This window comes from Gobio gobio, assembly GCF_949357685.1.
Source record: "Gobio gobio genome assembly, chromosome: 22".
NCBI classification, from domain to species: domain Eukaryota; kingdom Metazoa; phylum Chordata; class Actinopteri; order Cypriniformes; family Gobionidae; genus Gobio; species Gobio gobio.
The window spans coordinates 39774008-39800879 of record NC_137118.1 but is presented as its reverse complement, the minus strand read 5'-3'; the positions used below and the strand labels follow the sequence as shown (position 1 = coordinate 39800879).

The 26872-nt window shown below is 35.6% G+C and overlaps 3 protein-coding genes across 3 annotated transcripts; 2 read left to right on the top strand and 1 right to left on the bottom strand.

Annotated features, from left to right (window-relative positions):
* Positions 1-8177: 8177 nt before the first annotated feature.
* Positions 8178-15214, top strand: wdr45 (WD repeat domain 45). Its single transcript, XM_079804900.1, has 11 exons — positions 8178-8379; positions 8502-8620; positions 9134-9208; positions 9610-9714; positions 9853-9958; positions 10058-10152; positions 10236-10315; positions 11917-12125; positions 13657-13758; positions 13913-14058; positions 14142-15214. The coding sequence occupies exons 2-11, from the start codon at positions 8572-8574 to the stop codon at positions 14249-14251; spliced, it is 1077 nt and encodes a 358-aa protein (XP_079661026.1). The 5' UTR covers positions 8178-8379; positions 8502-8571; the 3' UTR covers positions 14252-15214.
* Positions 15215-16689: 1475 nt separating this feature from the next.
* LOC307118980 (ras-related protein rab7) lies at positions 16690-25553 on the top strand. The gene is made up of 6 exons (XM_079804906.1): positions 16690-17157; positions 17818-17890; positions 18001-18127; positions 21898-22116; positions 23077-23205; positions 24290-25553. Exons 2-6 carry the CDS (start codon positions 17838-17840, stop codon positions 24377-24379), a joined length of 618 nt encoding a protein of 205 aa, XP_079661032.1. The 5' UTR covers positions 16690-17157; positions 17818-17837; the 3' UTR covers positions 24380-25553.
* lage3 (L antigen family member 3) lies at positions 25312-26455 on the bottom strand. Its single transcript, XM_079804907.1, has 3 exons — positions 26402-26455; positions 26064-26192; positions 25312-25852 (listed from the first exon to the last, which is right to left on the bottom strand). The coding sequence occupies exons 1-3, from the start codon at positions 26446-26448 to the stop codon at positions 25738-25740; spliced, it is 291 nt and encodes a 96-aa protein (XP_079661033.1). The 5' UTR covers positions 26449-26455; the 3' UTR covers positions 25312-25737.
* Between the last annotated feature and the right edge of the window lie 417 nt (positions 26456-26872).

Sequence of the window (26872 nt, the reverse complement as noted above, 5' to 3'; positions counted from 1 at the left end):
CAGGACTGAGTTTGGAGACCCCTGCTCCACACGGAGACACGTTTTCGCTGTATACGTAAAAATGTTGTACCATATCAGCATTTCGTCCACACGGATCCAGCGTTTTGGGAGCATGAAACTGATATTTTTTGAAACCCAGAGTGGATAAATCTGAAAACGACACCCTTGCGTTTTCGTGTGTACAGCCAATCCGTATATTTTGTGAAATGGTGATGTCATCACACCACGTCCCGCACAGGAAAGACTAGAAGGAATACAACTACGGCCACTGGGCATGCGAACATCAATATTGCGTCATTTAATTACTGTATTTGCATTAGTGTAAGGGTAGGTCTAGGGTTGGGATAGGTGTAGGTGTTTTTAAAACACATTTGGTAAGTAGCAAATTTATTTATTATTTATTCGTGAGATTTTGCCTCACTTCCTACTATTGCTGTGCCCCTTCAAGCCACAACTCTTCTTCTCCGTTTTTAGTGCATTTCTGTGGCAGAATTACAGCGCCACATACTGGTCTGATATGCATAATACATCGTTTTGAGTCGGTTTCAGTGCTCTCGTGTGTATGCAGATATTTCTTGAAACGAGGGAAAAAAAGATTGGATAGGGTAAGCTCTGGCTTTGTGTGGACGGGGCCTTAAAGGGTTAGTTCACCCAAAAATGAAATTTCTTCCATTAATGACTCACCCCAATGTTGTTCCACACCCGTAAGACCTCCGTTCATCCTCGGAACAGAGTTTAAGATATTTTAGATTTAGTCCGAGGGCTTTCAGTCCTTTGAATGTAAGTGTAAGCACACTTTGCTGTCCACGTCCAGAAAGGTAATGAAAACATCATCAAAGTAGTCCATATGTGACATCATTTGGTTAGTTACCAAATGAGTTTGGTTAGTTATACACACTGGCAAGCAGCATTAGCAGCTCATCTTCTTCTTTGTCTACGTACTACTTCTTCGTCGTATCAATGTGTGCGCGGCAAGACCGTTTTGTGCTTGAACGTCACCAAGTCGTGTTTTCATCAGCTCCAGGCACGTGCATTTTTAAAAAAAATGGCGCTTTTACGCCTGCCGTTTTGCACGTCGGTGTGCACACACACATTGGTGCCCTTTGTTTAGTCACGAGGCGTTAAACGCGCGCGAAAATCATCCCGATGTGAACAGGCCTTTAGACAGTCTAAAAAAATTGCATGTTTGATATTTTCATATTTGATACATCAGGCTTTCTTGGTTCATATAATGAGAATATGCAGCTCAAACTCAAGGAGGAAAAAAAAACACCTCACTTTTATTCATGAGGCTCAAACTGAGCAATAATATGCAATTTGGTGCAGTTGCGGATATTTATATGGCCAAAAAGTAAGATGAAATTCTGATAGCTTTTATTTTAAATGCATTAAAAAGCATATAAATATCAGTTGTCACTCCATGTCTCCTAATAATATGTCTGTAGTTTTTAGTGTAAAACATAAAATGCAATGCAATTCAACGATGATTGACAGATGGACAAATAAACGTTCTTCAAAAGCCTGATGGATCGCATTAGATAAGTGATGTTTTATTAATTTATAATAATTTCGGGAGGAGCACGTTCAAATAATTAAACCTAATTAAACACGAGTGGAGCACATTAAGCTAATCAATTTAATCAACGATTAGAGGTATATACAGCAGATTTACCTTCTTTCGTTGACCATTTTTATTTTTGCATCCCCTCCACCACCCCATACACTTTGATTTTAATAAACTCTTATTGGACGTCAACACAATCCATAATACAATACAGTCTAGTTCTAGACTATCTATATTAAGGGGTGGGGGATACTCTGGGTTCGGGCTAAAATTCCGAGCCCGGAGCCCTCCCCCGGACAGCACGCCAAATATGCATAATCTTTACTCTATTTAATTGGATGTAAGTGTGAACTCGTGAATCACATTTTAAAGGCACATATGTACGATTTTTTATTAAAATATCCAAAAACCATTAGAACAATGTTATATATTTTGTTGACTTGTGTACTTACATTATCCCAAATGTTTCCAAGAATATTTAAATCCAGAGAAATAAGCCATTTTAACCAGGACATGGGCCGTGTCCGTGCGTTGCCTATCAATGACATCATACCCGCGTTACCCTAGATATCTGGAAACACCAAAGTTGCTTTAATATATATTATGCATTTTATTAGACACATTCATTCATTCAATGACAGAAAACAAATCATTGTTATATTGCTCAACACATTTAGGACCCTATCAAACACCCAGTGCAATGCGACGCAAGTGTTTTTTGCTAGTTTCAGCCTGACGCAGTTATCATTTTCACGTCCTGCGCCACGTTGTTTAAATATCAAATGCACTGGCGCCAATCTGTTCACCAATGGGTGTGCTGGTCTGAAAACGAGGTGTGTTCAGGCACATAGTTGGCGGAATGCTATTTTAAGGCAACTGAAAACGACTGCACCATTAACCAACAAAAACCTGGTCTAAAGTCAATAGAGCAGTATTTTTTATTTAAAGATGTAATAACGTGCATAAACTCTGCTTATTACACACACAGGGACACAGCAGCACACAAACATTTTTAAATATTAAAAATAAAAGGATTCAAAGAATAGCGAATCCGCCATGGTGCAACTAGCTTTTAAAGGGAATGGGAAATGAGACTCTGATTGGTTTATTGCACGTTATGCCTAAAACACACCCATGACTCATTAAGAGACTATGCACAACCCTTTTGGACCATGCGCCTGGTGTGCTAACTGTTTTTACCGTCATTAAACTAGCAAAAGTGTATTCGGACACGTCATAAATACACCTGCGCTATGCTCTGCAGACCATGCACTCAGATAATTAAAATAGGGCCCTTAGTCTTATTGTTTAAATCTGGTTTTCTTGATTGACCGCGAGTACCATGTTTTACCATGCCTAATCTCGATCAAGCTTACTGCAGTGTGCAACAAGTGTCTCATAGTAGCCGCTGAGCGAACACAGAGTGTCATTATAACATAACTTTCAACACACTCAAATGTGTCTAATATGAATAAACAGCGCTACGTTACCCCACATAAGCATGACTGGAAGAAGCGGAAGTGGTCATCTGCGGCAATAAAATCTCCACTGCTCTCGAGCCGTGTGTCACTCCTGCCTCTCATTAGCAATCACTCCAGCGGCCTCGTTCCACTCTGGTTCCACTCCACCCTGCTTCATACTAACTACAGTAACGTTAATAAATCTTTAATACATTAGCTCATCCATGAATATGATTTCAAGTGTAGATGTTAAGACAACAACTCCTATGATTCTGCAAAATCAAGGAGTCATCAAGCTACGACTTTGTTTTGATTAAGCGACCTCTAGTGGATATATATATATATATATATATATATATATATATATATATATATATATATATATATATATATATATATATACATATACATATACATATACATATACATATACATATACATATACATATACATATATATATATATATATATATATATATATATATGGTGTTATTTAAAGAGTTTTAATATACAGGGATAATAAAGTAAATTTTAAGTTGCTTCATTCCAGTAAGTTTATTAAAGTAAATCTTACGTTTACTTACAGTCTTAAGGGTTAAGACTCGCAATTAGATGTCTTTTCATATGCCCATGCACTCATTAAATAGTCGTCCTTGCACCATTATTAAAAACGCATCTGCTAACATCAAGTACTTACTTTCCAAAGGGATCTATCTATCTAGTGCCCTTGTCTTGAGGTCAACCACTGTTTAACTTGAAATGCATTGTGTAGTGCCTGTCATATCTAATAGCACTCTCATTCACTGCATGCTTAGAATACCTCACCCTGTTCTGTAATTCATGAAAGTATTTATCAGCCTGACTATGTGAAGCATACAAAATATATATGTAAAACCAAGAAAAGCTATATTCTTTTGAAAGAAACATAAGCTGCATTCTTTAAAATGTGTGTCTGGCTGGCAAACCGCTCAGAGACTTGGTTTATGACCTATGCAGACATTTGAATTGTGTAATTGAGTCACTCAGGAACTCGTTTTCTTTATGTCCCTGTTGTGTTGTCATATTTTTTTATTAAATACGGTCATTTTAAGACACAGCTGAGATGATGGACCCTCATGCAAACAGACAAACATCGTAAAGGCCATCATTACCTTTGTATAATTTCTCTAATTACAGTTTTTTCTAACACGCCGTAAATGATTCAGTTGGCCCAATTTCCCAAAACATTCATTCAGTTCTCGAAACAAAGATACGTTTCTCAGAACGTTTCACATTTCACATGTTCCGATTTTCTCATTGTTTTCTGCAAAACTCTACAACAATGTCCTTGTTTTGCACGGGTTTAACCATGTACTCATTCAGAAAGCACAAGCACACAATATAATTAACTCAAGTGTCACACTGTGAACTCAAATGGCACACATTTATGTAAACATTAAGTAGCAAAACTGATGACACAATCAGAATCTCAGGATAATATAAATATTGTGTTGTACACCCTCAAGACAGCCTGGAGGGAGAGAAAGTATTTTGTCAGAAGACTAAGTAACATGCTCGAGTATGGTAAATACGGTCATTACCTGCAATTTGGCTGAGGATGCTGAATTTATTTATCAAATTTTTACTGTACTGTAATTGACAGGCATACCAAGTTCATATTCAATTCTGTGGTAGTGTATTTTTATCCACTGCAAGATCTCTTTATAGAAAATGTATATATATTCTGTATCTGCACCCCTCTATTTATGCTGTATTAAGCTGTAAAATGATTGTCAATAGGAGTTTTGTAACAGTGTTTTGAATTGATCTCACTAGTGTTCTCTAAGGTTTTGTGTCATATAAGGCCAAAGTTTGATTCTGACAAAAGCGCATATGTTTTTGACTAAAATGTTTGAATTTGAAGTGGAAGTTTGAGGTTTGTACAAGCTGGTATGTACTTTTGAGATTGCGTTTATAGCTGTCTTAAAATGATGAATTGTTTTATGAATTGTGTGTTGGCAAACTGTAAACGAATGAGCGTTCTTATTTAGTTACTTGCTGACACCTGTTGGACAGAAAAGTGAATTACATGAATCAGTTTTAGTGCTTTTTAGACAGTTCACATTTGTAAATAAATAACTTTATGATATGTAACATTATGATGCCATGCGGTTTATTTATGTCTCTATTATTATCGTTATTCATTTATTATTGTTATTGTTCTTATTATTATTAGGGTCATTATAATATTTGTGTCATTTTTGTCATGTTTAACTGTAATTGCAATGTTATTCTGTTTAAGTATATATATATATATATATATATATATATATATATATATATATATATATATATATATATATATATATATAATCACTGATTCTTGAGATAAGGGACAAAACATGTTTTAGATGTTAACCTGTTAACTGTCACTGGCCCATTTGCCAAATATCCTATTTTTATCCTGATCTAATGACAAACTATATATCATTTGAAAGCTTATGAACTCAAGATTCAACCTGTGAAAACCGCTTTGAAATCGGATTTTTCGTTACCATGGAAACGGTACTCTAAATTCTTCTAGCGGCTCCTCCCCTAATTGGTGTTGTCATATTTCATTACAACATTTATTTAAAAAACTTTGTAATAAAAACTTTTCTCACGGTTCTATATATGCCAACTGTTTTGTGATATTTGGACAAAAATATATACATTTGTTACACGAGATTGCATAAAAAAATCTATGGAATTTCAATGTGGCTATTTGTGGCACAGCGCCTAAACAACTTACATTTTTGTGATATCAACTTCAAATTTGGAACACAAATTGGTTAGACATTTGGCTTTGATTTGATAGTCATTTTAGAGTAGCCTACAAATAATTTTGTAACATATATATTTTATATAAAATACAGTACATTTGATTTACAGAAAATTTTCTTTTATTTTTTGAAGTGATTTCACTTGAGCCATAATCTGCTGACTGTCTTCTTTAAAATGAGACCAAACTTATGTCTATATTCCAAAGCATTCTTGAATTGCAACCATTTAAGTTCGGAAAGTGCATTTTCATGTATATTTTCAAAAAGGGGGGTGACAGTTTATTAAAAATTTGTATTTTTGTAGACAAAGGTCTCAGACAATGAACCATGTAAGGGAACAGGCTTATTTCTAAATATTTTTTTCTAAAAAATATATATATTTATTCACTCAGTAAAGTGAATTTACATTTTTATTTTTGTGGAATACACCTGTTGGGTGCTTTCATCGGTTACCGCTTTAGGTAACCGTATTCAGCCAGCAGCAGATGTCTTCAGGTGGTACCCAACCTTCCTTGAGTGTTTCGACCATTAACCACAACACTCTCCAGTTGGTGGGTCAGCAGTGGTGGCCAAATCACTGCCCATCTGCTCCTGGCTTCCAGGTTTCTCCCTCTCTCTTACTCCATATCCAGCATGAAGCTCATTCAGCCTCCTGTCCCGTCCTGTGAGCAGCATGCTTCTTGCTCTTCTCATCCATGCCTAAAGCTGTCAGCAGCCGCCATGCTGATTTGGCAGGAAATCCTCTGCAACCTACTTCCACGGGGAACAGCCATGCCTGCCCTGCCACTCCTGGATTAAAGGCTGATATTTCAAGGCCTTCCACTCATGTGCCTCCTCGCAGCCCTCCTCCCATGGCACAGTCAGCTCAATTAGGACGATTTTACAGTCTTTGGCTGACCACAAAACGATGTCTGGGCGAAGAGCTGTGTGGACCACTTCCGGGAACTGCAACCTCCTTCCGACGTCGACTCTCATTTCCCAAGAGCTTGTTGTTTGCAGCAGGTTGAATTTTGCTGACGCCCTGGTTGCAGAGGGCCTGGCTCCCTCCTTGATGAAGGTGATAGTTGTCCTCTCACCTGTGCCACCTGGCCTCTTCTTGCACCTCTCTCGCTCTATTGTGTCAGCGAGGGACAGGAGCGCCTTGTCTTGGCGCTACCTATAGCGACCTTGTGTTAAAGATGTTTTGCACCCTGACAATATGTGTGCCAGTGTCACCGTTTGACCCTGTTTTAATATACGTGTGTGTGCTGTGTATAATTATTAGTAAACCTCACTCCTCTGATCTCAAGAGACGTTCTAGCGACTGATGCAAGAGGTTGCAGCCTTTAGCCTCCTTGTTAGTGCGTCTGTCTCTCATGCTGGCAGACCCGGGCTCGAGTCCCACTTAGAGGGGGGTGGTTTGAACAGGGGGGTTACACATATATAACACATTTTTCTTAAATATAGGCTATACAGTGCCTATACGGGGGCAGTCGTGGCCTATTGGTTAGAGTCGGACTTGTAACCCGAAGGTTGCGGGTTCGAGTCATAGTTCGAGTCTCAGGAATTGTCGTGGGGGAGTGAATAACCAGAGCTCTCCTCCACCCTCAATACCACGAGACTGAGGTGAGACCCTTGAGCAAGTCACTGAACTGCTCCCCGGGCGTCGCAGCAATATGGCTGCACCACTTTGCTCTGGGTGTTTATTCACTCTCTCTGTGTGTGTGTGTGTGTGTGTGTGTGTGTGTGTGTGTGTGTGTGTGTGTGTGTGTGTGTGTGTGTGTGTGTGTGTGTTCACTACTGTTGTATGGGTTAAATGCAGAACACAAATTCCAAGTAGGCTATGTGTCGCCACACGTCACTTCACTTTCGCTACATGCATATATGTATTTATATATACACATAATAATTATGTACACACACACACACACACACACACACACACACACACACACACACACACACACACACACACACACACACACACACACACACACACACACACACACACACACACACACACACACACACACACACACACACACACACACACACACACACACACACACACACACACACACACACACACACACACACACACACACACACACACACACACACACACACACACACACACACACACACACACACACACACACACACACACACACACACACACACACACACACACACACACACACAGGCTATTAAGTAAACACGAACTTTTATTTTTCGTTATTAGTGCCAGGTGAAAAATTAAAACGGAAGTCTATCGTGCCGAGATGACTTCTGGACTAGCTCTGAACTAGCACCCGGTTCATGCTGGTGGAAAAGGGGTGTAAGCTCCCCTCATTTACATTTAGGTCTCCGCTCACTCTTCTTGCGCGGTCCTCCAGTCCAGAAGGGGGCAGTAATGCTCCCTTAACAGTCCCGTATATCTTCCTAGAGGAAGTGAGCAGCGACAATAACAACAACAGCAGCAGCTGTGCAGTTATTGCCTAATATGCGATATCATTTACATTAAACATTACATACACACTTTTTATTTGTCTATCATCTCGTTTAAAATTTTATGGTGAGTGAGCTGTTATGACAACCTGATTATAAATTATAAAAGGAAGTTGCTTAAATGTGTTGACCTTTTGTGCTCGTAGTCATGTTGTGATTGCAGCTTTAACATGTTAAACGTCTGTCCAGGATGATCAGATCTAGACCATATAACGACTGAAGATACCAGAAAACCAGCATTGAACTCTTCTCTGACATCATGGCCCAGCAGAGAGGAGTCAACAGCCTTCAGTTCAACCAGGACCAGAGTGAGTCTAAAACACATCCATCTATCTATCTATCTATCTATCTATCTATCTATCTATCTATCTATCTATCTATCTATCTATCTATCTATCTATCTATCTATCTATCTATCTATCTATAAAACTATTGCCATCTTATCACATATAATATTGTGTTTTAGAGTAACTATTTACTAAAGGTATTCATTTACATATAAATTGTGATTGACCATTTGTATAATTAATATCTAGAGAGCAGTGGCCAATATAAAACCTACATATTTATAATACAATTTCATTATTGCTAATGAGACCTAATTTTAACAAAAATCAAATGTTTGCACAATATTTACTCATAGTTCACAACATTTCTGAAAACAGAAAAAGTGCATTATTTATTGGCAAGGTAAAACCTGCTAAAAGGGAAATAAAGCCAATAATCTAAATGGAAAAAATGGCAACATATCAGCCAAAATACTGTTAATGATATACTAATGATCTGCACTGTATTCATGTACCGATTTCCATGTTATTTAGGTTGTTTCTGCTGTGCCATGGAAACAGGTGTTCGCATTTATAACGTGGAACCTTTAATGGAAAAAGGCCATTTAGGTAAAATATTTTTTTCTTCCTTTTTTACTATAGAAAAGTTATGTGCAGAGTTATCTATTAAAGGGTTAGTTTACCCAAAAAGGAAAATTACTCACCCTCATGTCGTTCCAAAACCGTAACCCTTTCGTTCATCTTCAAAACAAAAAATAAAGATATTTTTGATGAAATCGGAGAGATTTCTGACCCACCACTTTCATAAAGAGATCGTAAAACTAATCCATATGAATTGAGCGGTTTAGTCCAAATTTTCTTAAGAGTCTAGATTGCTTTATATGATGAACAGATGGAATTTAGGCTTTTATTCAGATTTCATTTACGGGTTTGGAACGACATGAGGGTGAGTAATGAATGATTTTTGGGTGAACTATCCCTTTAATTGTCTGTGATTTGATTGGATGTAGATCATGAGCAGGTGGGCAGCATTGCCCTGTGTTCAATGCTTCATCGATCAAACCTCTTGGCTGTAGTGGGAGGCGGAGTCAACCCCAAATTCTCTGAGATCTCAGGTACACTGTGCATTTTAATACTTGGATAAACTACACTTAAAAGTGCTTCCCTCTTAGATGGCTCAAACTAGGTTTGCAAAGCTGGAATAAACTGTTTTTCCCACAATGTTATCTAATGTTTCATCTTATCTTTGACAGTATTAATATGGGATGATGCTCAGGAAGTGCGAGATCCTAAGGACAAATTAGTTCTTGAGTTCACGTTCACCAAACCGGTGCTCGCTGTGCGCATGAGACATGACAAGTAAGATACACAGCCATTAAGACAATAGTGCTTCATCATTTCATTTAAAAATGCTGTTTGTGGTAATAACGTCCCATTTCCTGTCCTTGTTATGTGAAGAATCATCATTGTCCTGAAAAACAGGATCTATGTTTATAGTTTCCCCGACAACCCTGCCAAGCTTTTTGAGTTTGACACTCGAGATAACCCAAAAGGTATTGAGACCATTCCTTGTGAGAGGCTTTATTTGTTTTTGATGTATGTATTATTTTTCATTACTGTATTTTTGGGTTTGTAGGTTTGTGTGACCTTTGTCCTAGTTTGGAAAAGCAGTTGGTGGTTTTCCCTGGACACAAATGTGGCAGTCTACAATTAGTGGTAAGGTTTATGTGCAACTTTATAATATAATATTACAGTTGTAAATATTAGGGTGAAATCAGGGTGATAGGGAGAATTTTAGCCATTGAGATGACATGGAAAAAGTGGAAATATATATATATTTATTATATTATATTACAGTTGCAAGAAAACGTATGTGAACCGCTTGCAGAATCTGTGAAAATATGAATAATTTTAACAACATAAGAGAGATCATACAAAATACATTATTTTTTATTTACTACTGTCCTGAATAAGATATTTTACATAAAAGATGTTTACATATAGTCCACAAGACAAAAAATTTGCTGAATTTATTCAAAATTACCCGTTCTAAAGTTTATGAACCATTGATTCGTAATCCTGTCTGTCGTTCTCTGGATGATCCACGGCTGTTTTTTTGTTTTGTGATGGTTGTTCTTGAGTCTCTTGTTTGTCCTGAGCAGTTAAACTGACCAATATTCTTCAGAAAAATCCTCCAGGTCCTGCACATTCTTCAGTTTTCCAGCATCTTTTGCATATCTGAACCCTTTCCAGCAGTGACTGTGTGATTTTGAGATCCATCTTTTCACACTGAGGACAATTGACGGACTCAAACACAACTATTGTGTTTGTGAGATGGTGGTCCAGTGGGTTAAACCATGGAACTGATATGCAGAAGGTTGCTGGTTCGATCCCAGCAGTCCCCACCAGTGTGTCCTTGAGCAAGGCACTTTACTCCATGTTGCTCCAGGGGGATTGTCATGTAATAAGGGCACTGTAAGTCGCTTTGGATAAAAGTGTCTGCCAAATGCATAAATGTAAATGTAAACTATTAAAAAAGGTTCAAACATTCACTGATGCTCCAGAATGAAACAGTGCATTAAGAGCCGGGGGCGAAAACTTTTGAACAGGATGAAGAGGTCCAAATTTTGTTTAAATATAAATGGTTTTCATTTAGTACTGCCCTTCGGAAGCAACAGAAGATACTTGCATGTTTGCCGCAAGACAAATCAAGTACAATTTACCTTGATTTTCAAATTCAATAGGTTTTCACCCCCCGGCTCTTAATGCATTGTGTTTCCTTCTGGAGCATCATTGAATGTTTCAACCTTTTTTAATAGTTGTGTTTGCGTCCCTCAATCGTCCTCAGTGTGAAAAGATGGATCTCAAAATCATACAGTCATTGCTGGAAAGGGTTCAAATATGCAAAAGATGCTGGAAAACTGAAGAATGTGCAGGACCTGGAGGATTTTTCTGAAGAACGTTGGGCAGTTTAACTGCTCAGGACAAACAAGGGACTCAAGAACAACCATCACAAAACAAAAAAATCATCCAGGAAACGACACACTGTATTAAGAATCAATGGTTCATAAACTTTTGATCAGGGTCCTTTTAATACATTTTTTTTTGTCTTGTGGACTATATGTAAACATTTTTTACGTAAAATATCTTATTCAGGACAGCACTAAATAAAAAGTAACATGCATTTTGTATGATCTCTCTTATGTAGTTAAAATTATTCACATTTTCACAGATTCTGCAAGCGGTTTACATACTTTCTCTTGCAACTGTATATAATAACACTTCGTAATTTAACTTTGTTTATGATTCTCTGACAGGAACTTTCCAACACAAAACCTGGCACATCTTCTGCCCCTTTCACTATCAACGCCCACCAAAGTGAAATCGCCTGCCTGGCACTGAACCAGCTGGGCAGCGTGGTTGCGTCTGCCTCCAGAAAGGGCACGCTGATCCGTCTGTTTGACACTACAACACGAGACAAGCTAGTGGAACTACGAAGAGGAACTGACCCTGCCACACTCTACTGGTATAGTGTTTGAGCTTCTTTGTTAACTAGCTCTGACGTCATGAGGTGAATCCTGGGATGCTTTCTAAACAGTACTGAAGAAGTTCGCGTATATGCTGGACACTTGGCTGCTTTCCTTCACTGTCTGATCAAACTATCTATTAAAAGAAATTCATATAAACTATTTATATTTATCTACAGAGCTAATTTAATTTACAGTTAATAGTATAAATGTATTAATAATTAGTGATTGACCGATATTACATTTTTTTAATATAGATATCTAGACAGTAGAGTCAGTGGCCAATACATTTCAATGATATTTAAACAGAAGCCTTTGGATCAAAAGAAAACATAATTTGAGTTTAGTTTAACTTCATTATTTTATATCATATTATGAAAATATGTGTATTGCTGTTTTTTGTAGAAGAAAAACAGTTACAAACTATTTTATTTTTTAAATTTTATTTTTTATATTTATTGGTCAGATTATTATTTCTAGAATTATTCTGTTTATTTTATTTATTTGATTAATTATTTGATTAATTTAGTTTATATTACAATAATTATTTATTGAATTCTGTTGTTTTCCAGTATTAGTTTCAGCCACGACTACATTTTATTGTATTATTTTATTTATCTGGTTAATTATTTGATTCATTTAGTTTATATTAAAATTATAATTATTATTTTTTGAATTCTGTAGTTTTCCAATATTAATTTCAGCCACGACTAAATTTTATATTATTTTATCTTATGACAGATTATTATTTATTGAATTCTGTTGTTTTCAGTATTAATTTCAGCCACGACAACATATTATTTTATTATATTTTATTTATTTAATGAATAATTTTATTAATTTGGTTTGTATTAAATTCATTGTTATTTATTGAACTCTGTTTTCCAGTATTTCAGCCACTACTAAAATTTATTTTTATTTTATTTTATTAACATTTTTATTAAATTAGTTTATATTAAAATAGTTATTATTTATTGAATTCTGTTGTTTTCCAGTATTAATTTCAGCCATGACTAAATTCTATATTATTTTATTTTATTTATTTGATTAATTTAGTTTGTATTAAATTCATTGTTATTTATTGAACTCTGTTTTCCAGTATTTCAGCCACTACTAAATTGTATTTTATTTTATTTTATTTTATAATTTTATTTTATTTTATTAACATTTTTATTAAATTAGTTTATATTAAAATAGTTATTATTTATTGAATTCTGTTGTTTTCCAGTATTAATTTCAGCCACGACAACATTTTATTTGATTTGATTTGATTTATTTGATTATTTGATTAATTTAGTTTGTATTAAATTCATTGTTATTTATTGAACTCTGTTTTCCAGTATTTCAACCACTACTAAATTTTATTTTAATTATTTATTTTATTAACATTTGTATTAAATTAGTTTATATTAAAATGGTTATTATTTATTGAATTCTGTTGATTTCCAGTATTAATTTCAGCCAAGACTAAATTCTATATTATTTTATTTTATGACAGATTTTTATTTATTGAATTCTGTTGTTTTTCAGTATTAATTTCAGCCACGACTCATCCTTTCTGTGTGCGTCGAGCGACAAGGGAACTGTGCACATATTTGCTCTGAAAGACACCAAACTGAATCGTCGCTCTGCGTAAGATTTTCACAAACATTCCTAGTTGATCATGTCACTAATAAACACTAAATTTTTATATTACATTACATTCACAGGGTTTTTTGTACACGGATCCTATTAGTTGTAGTTTGAGAGTCACTGGCATTTATGGCTGGCTTCTTGTTTTCTGTAGTTTGGCACGTGTAGGAAAGGTGGGTCCGGTCATCGGACAGTACGTGGACAGTCAGTGGTCTCTGGCGAATTTCACGGTGCCGGCTGAGTGCGCTTGCATCTGTGCCTTTGGGAAGAACACCTCCAAAAACGTCAACTCTGTCATTGGTATGTGTCCCACCCTCAAGACCTTTGCTTGAACCATTATTGATCCATCAGTTTTTCTTATCACATGTATCTCTCTTTGAAAGCCATATGTGTTGATGGGACATTCCACAAGTACGTCTTCACCCCTGATGGAAACTGCAACCGCGAGGCTTTTGACGTGTATCTGGACATTTGCGATGATGATGATTTCTAAGGCTGGAGATTGAGCTGTATCTAATGTAAAATAGTCGTCACTTTAACAGTGAAATCTTCCTGTTGCTTGTTTCTGCGAGTTTATCACTGCCTTGTATAATCAAATGTATATAAAATCAGTCTGTGTGAGTAAATGTCTGTAAACTTTGATCTTATCTCTCCACATGCAGAAGTTTCAAAGTCTGTGATCATTTGCTTGTCCTTCAGAAATAGCCAACCTTTGAACACTTTTGATCTTCTCATCATTCTTTGTCTTCTTGGTGTGCGGTTACTCTTGAGGAATAAGGTCCCTCACACGTTAGGATACTTTATTCATGAGATCAATACAGCCTTTTGGGACTGAACTTTTAAAAGTGGATTTTGGCTTTGAGCTGCTTTTATTTGTATAGATGGTACAAATTCTACAACTTTTATCTATGATCAAATCAACGTAGGCATTTTATTATACACTTATATAAAGACAAAATATGATGATTAGTTTTCAGTGCATATACTACAGTTCAAAGTTTGGGGTCTGTAAGATTACTTAATGTTTTGGAAGGAAATAAGTCTCTTATATTCAACAAGGCTGCATATATTTGATCATAGATACAGTAAAAATGGTAATATTTTAAAATATTACCCTTTAATTTTTTTTTTTTGTATTTGAATATATTTATATATAAAACATAATCATGTGATGTGAAAGCTGAATTGTCAGCATCATTACTCCAGTCTTCAGTGTCACATGATCCTTCAGAAATTATTCTAATATGCTGATTTGTTGCTCAAGAAACATAATTATCATCAATGTTGAAAACAAAAGTGCTTTTTTCAGGATTCTTTTATGAATAGAAACTTCAAAAGCATTTAAAAAAATGGAAATCTTTTGTAATGTAATGTTATAAATGTCTTTAATGTCACTTGATCAATTTAACGCATTGTTGCTGAATAAAAGTATCAATTTCTTTCAACAACAAAAAAATGACTGACCCCAGAAACTTCTAATATATTAAATAGTTGTAGTGTAATAAATCAACAGCATTGCAACGTTACATATTTAATTTCACATTAAGTGTGTCCTAATATTTATATATGCATAAAATTAAATATATATTTACCCAAACATATCAGTGAACCGTTCTGCTAAATACAGCTAAATAGAATAACTTATGCCACTCAAGAATTGTCTAATTTTAGTAACTAGTTTGACCAGTTTGTCCACAATGTACAATAACTATACATTTGTCAATGAGATAAATTAACTGCCCTAAGGACCAAATGCTGAACTGTACACCTGTCACTCTGAAATGTAATATTGGTTTGGATAAGAGCATATTAGAAAATAAATAACTTGAATTTTTATATTAAGTAGCATGATCTCATACATTTTGAATGTGTGATGAAAACTTTTAAAGTATTTTTTAAAAATGTGTGTGGTGATGGAAATGACAATGAATTAATGTGAATGTAGAGAAACAGTAGATACATATACAAAGTATTGTAATATATTATAATATATAAATTATTATACAATCTACTCTGGCAATCCATATCAAGTGTATTTTGTAGTTTTAAATGTCATTTCCACCACATGCTGTAATTTCAACCACAGAGAGCAGTGTGGTGGAAGTGACATTTCTGTAGTTTTTTGTGAAAAAATGGAAGACAGCTTCACTGATTTGAATTAATACTCAGCATTTCAAGTATGCAAAATACTCTTATTTAACTTAAAATGTTTAGCTTTTTTTAAAAAAAACACCCTAGAATGTACAGCATGTTTGGAAATTACGTAGAATAAATATATTAACTGTTCAAGCAATATTCTTAATTTCTTGTTGATGAAAATTTTAATTCCCTCCATGTCCAACATATGCTCTGATATCACTGAATATTTCCATAGAATCACCCAAACAATCTTTCACACAAACTATTTAAAGGGACATTAGGCTATTGTGTTGTGGTGGAAATTACACCAATACTGTGCGACAGCTATATTTTGTATAAAAAGTAATACTGATAGTGGTCTCACATTAAGTATTATAATGTATTTTAATGATTTTACAAGTGCTTAATTCAGGTGCATTAATAGTTACCATGAAAGTCATATTTTTAAACTGTATTTTCATTGCTGAATTTAAAAAGTCTGGGTGTGTGACAAGGAGAAAACTGTGATTTTGACACCTATAAGGAGTTGAAAAGTATGAAAAAATCATAATAGAAAGGTAGTAAAAAACAAATGAAGGTGGTTTTATTGTTAGCTTGACAAAGAAAGAGGAATTTGTCCAAAATGATATGTATTTTTAAAAATATGACAAAAGAACATAAAAGTGCCCATAGTCAAAGAATCACCCATAAAGGAAAGAAAAAGATAAAACATCACACCACAAACGTTCACATTTTATTCTAGATAGATAGATAGATAGATAGATAGATAGATAGATAGATAGATAGATAGATAGATAGATAGATAGATAGATAGATAGATAACGATAGATAGATAGATAGATAGATAGATAGATAGATAGATAGATAGATAGATAGATAGATAGATAGATAGATAGATAGATAGATAGATAGATAGATAGATAGATATATGAGTTTTCAGTGCATTATAAACTTATAAAATTATAGATAAGTTTATGCGAGACATATGCCTGAACACCACACCTAAGAGATACACAATACACGTTTGCATTTTATGCTCACAGACATAAACATATTGAGCTGAGTCAAGGGAGGAGGGAGTGCTGCTCATTATTACACACGGATGTGCTGAACTGACCGTGCCAACCATCCAAAAACACGCAACACGACCCAAAGAGTGTGTCCAGAGTCATCAGAGACGGTGGAGGTGTCGCGTTTGGTTGTTTTTGTTGTATGTCAGAAGAAGATTGTTGCGCCGTAGGTGGGATTTCTCCTCAGAAAGTGAGTTTTTGTCATGCTAACAAGCTAGCCGTCTACGCTAACACAGCAGAAGTGACAACTGAAAAAATATTGAAACTGTTGCTGACTGACACGCTCTAAAATAATATAATCTAAGATTTAAGAGTTTTAATTGTTTAAAACGTGCTTGTTTATATATATATATAATGTGTAAATATGTCAAATTTACTGTATGTTTACTAGCTTTTATTAGCTTTTCATAGCTTTAGCACAAAACTTGGATGATACATTGATTATTTAAAAACATTAGACGGGTTTTGGATTATGTCATTAGGTTAACCTAGATAAGAAATGTCTTGCAAACTTCAACACTGACATTCTAATATTTGACAGGACGTTTGCAGCTGGTTAGCATAACGTAGATTGCAAGCTAATCGTTGGCATCAAGCATTTTTGTATTGTCAATAAATGAAAAACATGATTATTCACATTCATGCCACGGTTTGTATCACACGCAATATGGCAGATTTTACGCTTGTGCACATGACTAACATCGTGCAACCTTCCCTTTTCAACATGTGTGTGTTTGGCAATCACAGCCATTGCATGTCATTTGCTTAGACGTTGCACACAAAAAGACTTAATAATTACACATTAAATTGACTCGTATAGTTGATCTTCTTGTTTAATTTTATTATTCAGGCACAGTTTAGTCCACAAGGATGGCTTCTCGTAAAAAGGTGCTCCTGAAGGTGATCATTCTTGGGGATTCTGGGTAAGTGATGACCTTCTGAAATAATCATGCCTAACAATGTTATCTAATTAGGTTTTGAGGCACAAACATTTAGATTATACAACAATGGCTCTTCTATTTATGTCCAACAGGGTTGGGAAGACCTCTCTGATGAACCAATATGTCAATAAGAAGTTCAGCAATCAGTATAAAGCCACTATCGGTGCAGATTTTCTTACCAAGGAGGTGATGGTGGATGACAGGCTGGTGACAATGCAGGTATGACTCTTTAAGTGTTACATTTTTGTTCAGCACATTGCATCATTTTATTTATTTATAATTATGATTATTTATTTTTAACTTGTACAATGTTAGTCAAGTCCTCATCATTATAATATAATAATGTAGAAAGCAAAAGAGAAAGTGTGTGTGTGTATATATATATATATATATATATAAATATACACACACACACACACCGATCAGGTATAACATTATGACAGGTGAAGTGAATAACACTGATTATCTCTTTATCACGGCACCTGTTAGTGGGTGGGATATATTAGGCAGCAAGTGAACATTTTGTCCTCAAAGTTGATGTGTTAGAAGCAGGAAAAATGGGCAAGCGTAAGGATTTGAGCAAGTTTGACAAGGGCCAAATTGTGATGGCTAGACGACTGGGTCAGAGCATCTCCAAAACTGCAGCTCTTGTGGGGTGTTCCCGGTCTGCAGTGGTCAGTATCTATCAAAAGTGGTCCAAGGAAGGAACAGTGGTGAAACAGCGACAGGGCCAAGGCTCACTGATGCACATGGGGAGCGAAGGTTGACCCGTTTGGTCCGATCAAACACGATACTGAACGATACTGAAGCTCAAATTGCTCAAGAAGTTGATGTTGGTTCTGATAGAAAGGTGTCAGAATACACAGTGCATCGCAGTTTCAACCACGGTGCAACAAAAGGGGGACCAACACAATATTAAGAAGGTGGTCATAATGTTATGCCTGATCGGTGTGTGTGTGTGTATATATATTATATATATATATATATATATATATATATATATATATATACACATGCATACATACATACATACATATATTAGGGCTGTCAAAATTAATGAGTTAACGCATGCAATTAATTTTTTCCATTTAACGCAATTAATGCAGCATCCGCTGGCTAGTGTTACATCATATGATCTTGCTCTTATTAATGCACATGAATCTCCTATCTGTGTGACACACACATACACGCACAGAAAGCTGCTTCAGACAGCGCAGGAATAATGAATGGCTTAAAATTGAGGGGGAAAAATCAGTTTCATAGAGACATCAGTAGCAATATTAACAGGGCTCGACATTAAGCCTGTTCACATGCTTGTCCTGCTTCGGACAAGTAAATCTGTCATTCATTTGTCAGAGTAAAAAATTAGCTTGTCTGGATTTATTTTGTAAACATAATCTTTTCTGAAGCAATATTCTCACCAGTGTTCAATCAGCTTTGACATATTTAAATATGCATATTTGTGATATTTTAACCTTTTTACAAAGGGCATTTTTCCATAATCGTATTAAATATAGGCTGTGCTTCAGCTTTCATTTGATATTTTTAAATTTGATCTATAAATTAAATTAGAATAAGTCACTATAGGGCTGTTACCAATCAAATTAAATTATTTACATTGAAAAATTACAACTGCATTAAATAATGTTATGAGATTATTTGAAATATTTTTGAATATACAAATAAGAAATGTTGGAAAGATGAAACTAAACAACCAGTAGGTGGCAGCAGGTGACCGTCTTAAAGGTCCCGTTCTTCGTGTTTTTTTTAAGCTTTGATTGTGTTTACAGTGTGCAATATAACATGTGTTCATGTTTCGCGTGTAAAAAAACACAGTATTTTTCACACAATTTACTTATCTGTGTACCGCTGTTTCCACTGTCCTAAAAACGGCTGGTGATTTCCTTGTGCTATGAAGTCCCTCCTTCAGAAACACGTAACGAGTTCTGATTGTGCAAGCGGTTCCTGTGCTGTGATTCGACCACAGCTTAGCGCACGTGAAAGTGGTTCCTGTGTTGTAATTTGACAGCAGCTTAGCGCACGTTGGAAAGGTCACGCCTCTTAACGGAGAGATGTATGCGTTCAATAATCTCTACAGCGTCCCTGGGAAAGCCAAACAAAGGTGATTTGACTCCTGGATGAAAATAACAGAGTCTCGATGACATGGCGATAAACACACTCAACGCAACAGTTCCTTTTCTCCACGCGACCGTCCGCTTCTCCACGTGGGATAGCAACAAGACCGCGCCCCCTTTTTCGCGTTTCTTTGTGGGCGGAGGTTAGTCTGTTCTACTGCTCTACTGACGTAATTAAAGAAGGAAGTACCAGGATGTAGTCCAAGCCAGCCGTTCGCTGTAGGCTTTGAAAGGGAACTTCTGTTAAATAAAATATCTCGCTTGGCATTGAACTTTGAGCTTTATAATTTTACAGGTATTATTTATGCTCTAACAGCAACATTACACACTAACTAAAGTTTGAACAATGGAATCGCGAAGAAGGGGACCTTTAATGAGTGAGTCATTGAGTCGATTCGTTCAAACGGCTGATTCATTAAAAAATTTAGCGGTTGTTTACTGGTAGGTAATTGAATTTTTGATTCAACCGATTCATTCAAAACGCTGGATCATTCAGTAACACACACTGTTGCTGTGAGATGCGTTACGTTTCTGTTGTGATCTTTGTTTGGAACTATTTTCGCTGCTGAAATGGAACAAAAACAGTCCATATTGGATCTAAAATGTAAGTGACTTAAAGGGTTAGTTCACCCAAAAATGAAAATTCTGTCATTAATTACTCACCCTTATGTCGTTCGACACCCGTAAGACCTCCGTTCATATTCGGAACACAAATGAAGATATTTTTGTTGAAAGCTGATGGCTGAGAAAGGCTTCAGATAGGCCTCCATTGGCATTCAGTACATTTACACTCCCAAGACCCAGAAAAGGCACTTAAAACGTCGTTACAAAGTCCATCTCACCACAGTGACTCTACAATAATTTTACGATGCGACGACAATAGTTTTTGTGCGCAAAAAAAAATCTAAATAACACCTTTATCCAACTTGTTATTGTCTTCCGTGTGTCCCTCCACGACGCATACGCGAGAATATATTAGTTATGCCATTAGTATGAAAATTATTCATATTTTCACAGATTCTGCAAGCGGTTCACATACTTTTTCTTGCCACTGTATATATGTTAGACTTTTTACACCAAAATACTTTGTAATATAATACTTTATTTATTTTAACTAGTATTTTTGGTGTAAAAAGACTTGACTAACATTGTAAGAGGACCTCAGGTAAAAAAATACAATAATTAATAATATAAATATATTTTATATGGCATATATATATATATATATATATATATATATATATATATATATATATATATATATATATATATATATATATATATATATATATATATATATATATATATATATATATATATATATATATATATATATATATATATATTAGTGCTGTCAATCGATTAAAATTTTTTACGAATTAATCACAGATTTTTCTGTAATTAATCGCACCTAACATTAAAGCAATGCAAAAATGTATATAATTTTATATAATGTATAAAATACAAAGTGATATCCACTAACAATGTTTGTCCTTTTACACCCTAAAATATTTTATAATATACATGTTATTATAATTACTATACTTGTATTACTAATAATACTACTATTATATTATTACTAAATACAAAAACACTGTATATAATGTTAGAAATGATTATAAATGATATATAGTGAAGACTAATGACTTGTATTGTAAATTATATAGTGAATTATATAAAAACCCATTATATCTTTATTTTTAACACCCCAAAATAATTTTGATAGTACTTTTCTTTACCTTCTTTCACCCTCCTGATAACCCATAGAATTAAACTTTTTTTTTCTTCAAAAGATCAAAGAAAATTACTTTTCTCATTATATGCTGCCCTGTAATATTCTCATGGCCGTTTCAGATCTGGGACACGGCAGGACAGGAGCGCTTCCAGTCTTTGGGTGTGGCTTTTTACCGTGGAGCGGACTGCTGCGTGCTGGTGTATGACGTCACAGCGCCCAACACCTTCAAGACCCTGGACAGCTGGAGGGACGAGTTCCTCATTCAGGCTAGCCCACGAGACCCGGAGAACTTCCCCTTTGTAGTGCTGGGCAACAAAATCGACTTGGAGAACAGACAGGTCTGTCTCCATTCAATCGCATTTGACATCAAAATCTGAAAAGAAAACCATCAGATTATTTCAAAATCATCGTAACACATATTTCTTGCGTTTTTTATTTTAAAGTGTGGAATAATTACGTTTTTTTTAATGTTTCTGAATGAAGTTCCCTCTGCTCACCAAATTTGCCATAATTTGATGAAAAATACAGTCATAAAATGAAATATTACAATTAAAATAAATAATTTTGAATATATTTTCAAATGTTATTTGTTTCTGATGCAAAGCCTAATTTTCAGCATCATTACTCCTGTCTTCAGTGTCACATAATGTTATTTAGTAATTGATTACTATACGTAGTAATCAAGGAACTCTGCTGCCGCATCATGGGTGCAGTGGCGCAATGATATTACGCAGCGTTAACTTCCGTCAACATCACCAACGTGACAACCTGCTTACACAGAGAGCGTGCTGGGGACTATTTTCAGGCGCTGCGTAATATCATTACGCCTGCTGCACCCATGGTACGGCAGCAGAGTTCCTTGATTATTATGCTGGAACGATAGTATAGTTCCCAGCCATATCGGTCTAGAAAATCACAACTTTTCATTTTCCGTCGGTCTTGGTACACGATGTAACTATACACATCACATGTAAATAGGAAAATGTTGGCGTTATTTTGTCTCTTATTGAGCAGTAGGCTAGCTGGAGCCGTTTACCTCCTGTCTTTGTGCTAAGCTAGGCTAACGGTGGGGGCGTTTGTTATGGCACGCACAGAGATGAGAATGGGATGTATGGACTTATCTAACTCTGGGGGATACGGTGAATAAGCTAAAGTCCCAAAAAGTCGGCGTGTTCCTTTAAACAAACACTGTTTTGAAATGAATGGAAAAAATACTTCTGGGACCAACACTGCTGAAAAAGTGGGCTGGCACTTTTGCTATATATTTACTATATTGACCAATTGACCGTCTTGTGCAGGTGACAACAAAACGAGCCCAGGCGTGGTGTCAGAGCAAAAGCAACATCCCGTACTTTGAGACCAGCGCAAAAGAGGCCATCAACGTGGACCAAGCTTTCCAAACGATTGCTCGCAACGCCCTCAAACAGGTAAGCGCACTTTCACATGTCCAATAACAGCACCCGGTAGGGCTGGGTAAAAAATTTTGATTTCTCGATTTTAATCGATTCTCACTTTTACAAACAATATCGATTCTTAAATCCCGAGAATCGATTAGGCATCCTGTTTTCAGTTAATGAATGAAATAAACATTGTAGCGTGCCTCCCATCCAATAAATCACAATAGTCTTTGTGCATTGATATGAAACAAAGTCTCAGATTTCAAATTACGTTTATTTTTTTACAAAATTCAAAAGCATAAATACCGCTTTGGTGCTGTGGCGCGAGATCGCTCTGCCGCAGCTCAGCTCAAGAGAACCGGCAGGCGGCAGCCGGAACACACATGAACGGATCTTCTCTTCCGCATTAATACCAGTTACAGCGCGAAATAAACATGAATGAGCTTCTGAAAGTGTGTTAAAAGATACAGGACAACTTACTGAAATCTTACTGTCGCATAGAATAGCTCAAGTGTTTCCACCGCAGAGAGATTGTAAATAATGTTTTTACCTCAGAAAAACCATATACAGTGTCCATAAACTCGTTAGTCATCTTTAGTCAGCTAGAAAAATTAACTCTAGAGAGGAGTATTTTGCTAATTATATGCACCACATTACATAGGCTACTGATTGTCATTTTTAATGTTCAATATTTAATGCATGTATGCCTATGAATAAACCTGGCAAGTTTTTATGGCAGCCAAATGTTTATATTTAAAAAAACGAATTGGAGTAGAAATATGATTATGTAATTGTAGAGTTAATATTATAACTTTATTATTATTTTAAAAGATAATAATTTAGTGTCATTTAAGTGTTTGTATACAAATCAGTTAATTTTTACCTTCAATATTAGTAGTCTAATGTAGTACCAACTGACTCCCATAGTTTACAGCATTAGTTCTGAAATTAATTTTCCTTGAGAAAAGTTTCCATGTATTGCACCTGATATATATCTAAAATAATCGATATTGAATTGAATCGAATCGAAAGCTTGTGAATCGAAATGTGAAATTTGTGTCAATACCCAGCCCTAGCACCTCGCCTCTGATACTAACAGCTGTTCACGTCACAGGAGTCTGAGGTGGAGACGTACGACTTCCCAGACCAGATTAAACTGAGAGATGACAGACCTGTGTCCTCTGGTGACGGCTGCAGCTGCTGAGATGGGACGCAAGGACACAAGAGGGGACCAGAGACGCAGAGGAGAGCCAGCGCGGGGCTGACCGATCCCGATACTGCAAAACATCCAGCATTCAGAAGAAAACACTTTTTTTTCCAAACTTGTATGTAAAGAACTGTTAGGAATTTAAAGAAGCTCCCTGCCACAGTATCAGTTTTAATATAACTACCTTTAAGGATATTATTTCTATGAGAAAGAGATGATAGTTATTCTATTATTTACAAGTGATTTGCATCGTTTTTTTTTCTTCTATAGTGTATTCTTTCATCCATGCAGAATATAGTCTTTCATACTCGTCTCCTGCTTGTATGTCTGCCTGTGCCTTTTTTTTGTATGTAGAAGCAGTCACACTTCCTTGTAATTCCTTTTTGTTTTTTTGCCAAATTCTAACATGTTAACCTTAATCGATTCTTTAACTAAACAATCTACACGCATTAACAGCCCAACATGTCATGATATCAAAATCTTCAGCATGATTTAAGAGTTTATCAGCTGCCAAGGCCAGAAAGGAAAAAAAGCTTGTGCCTAAAGACGCTCTCAAACATGGTACCTTCTTCAGGATAGGAAGCGGGACGCCTTGGTGGTGTTGTCGTCGAATGAATGTTTTTGGGGATCGGAGCTCACAAAGTATTAAGTGCAATCATTTTAACCATGTTTTCTTTCACTTGAATGGACGCGTGTCCCCAGTTTTAGTGAATGAATGTAACAAATTAATGATTAATTCCTGTCTCCTGCAAACATGTCTCGACCACATGCTGTTTATTGCTTGGTTTACCTTTTAAGTTTCAATGTTCATACATTTCTAACGGGCTCATCTCATTGACCAAATTATGGGTATAAATCATGTAGGACAATAAAGGCACAAAATGTGAAGGAAAGCAGAAATCAGAGTCCTGACAACTCTTGAATCCATGTGGTTTTTTCACGTCTTTATTTCGATCAAACAGTATTGTAGATGATTTTCTTTGAAAACTCTTAGTGATGTCTGCCAATAGAAACCAACATCTGTCCCTCTTTTATAAAACAATGACCTTTCCTAGAACTGTTAAATCATCTCTCAGTATTGTTTTCTCAACAATGCTCCAATAATAAATCTTTATTCAAATGACAAAACGTTTTGGCTTCTGTTGCATCGCTAAAAACGTTAACACAACTCAAAAAAAAATCCTTTTCTTAAGACATTATGATGATGTGTAGCATTTCTCAGACACATTGTGCTTTTTGAGTCCTCGCAGTCCATACTGAACACATGGCAGCAGATTTTTCTCTTGGACATCCTCATTGAACGGTGCAAAAACAGCATCTGCAACCACATTTCTCCTTTTATGCTTGTTTTAGAGTCATTGTGAAACAGGAGGTCCAAACGCATCCATGGTTTCCATCACTAGAGACAAGTGGTCCAAAAACGAACTTACAGAAACACGAAGAATACGGGCTTCGTCTGCAGTCCATCTCCTATAAAGGCACGAGCAAAAAATCAGATGTTTTATTTTGTGTAATCGAAATATTCAGTATTTTGACCTTAATTTAATATTATATCTATCACAAATACATAAGATGGTACTTTAAAAAAAAAAGTGTGGGAAAGTGTCGACCTAAATGCAAATTAGGACAAACTATTTTGAACGCTAGATATTTAGGTGACGGTTGATTGGGTGTTACTCACACAGACAGTGTTTGTCCTGAAACATTCAGATTTTTAGAGATTCCCCCTTTCCTAGGTTCAGGGTCAGGAGATAAAGACTGCAGGGCGATAGTTGCCTCTCTCTCAGATGGGAAAGGGACCTTTAAAAAGCTGATGTTTTGAAGAGTTAAAGAAATAAGGACTTGGAAAGATTTCTTAAGCATCCTTGTGTTATTCGGCTTCTGCTGCACATGGTGTGTCTGATCAAACCCCTCCGTGCAAGCAGGTAAGAGCTGAATAAGTCGGAATAAATCCTGCGATACAAAAGAAACGTTTAACAAGTAATATTGTGGACATTTAGAAACAACATAAAAGGATACAATTCAAGTTTTCTTTCTGAACCGTTTTCACTCATGCGAGCCGCCATGTTGACATGTTTTGTTTGGGTTTAGATTGAAAGCGCGCATTTTCGTCAAGTTTTGATCAAACGTTAACCTTAATTTCACAACATAACATTCGACAAAATTGAATTTTGACATTACAGCCACATATCAACGCAAATATTTACTGTTTTTATATTTTAATATAATGCTTAGTGAATATTGAACTCTGTTTAGATTGTCATATGTAAAGTTGATAAATAAAGTTGGAGTATTTTTATATTTTAGATTAAAAGTCTGCGTCAGAGAAATTCAATATCTATACATAAAATACATATTGTACTCTTTGTTTAGATTATCATATGTAATTCATATTTTTATGATGATTTTTATGTTTTAGATTGAAAGTCTGTGTCAGGGACGAGAGAAAATCAATATCTACACATAAAATACAATTGAAAAAAGTAGCCA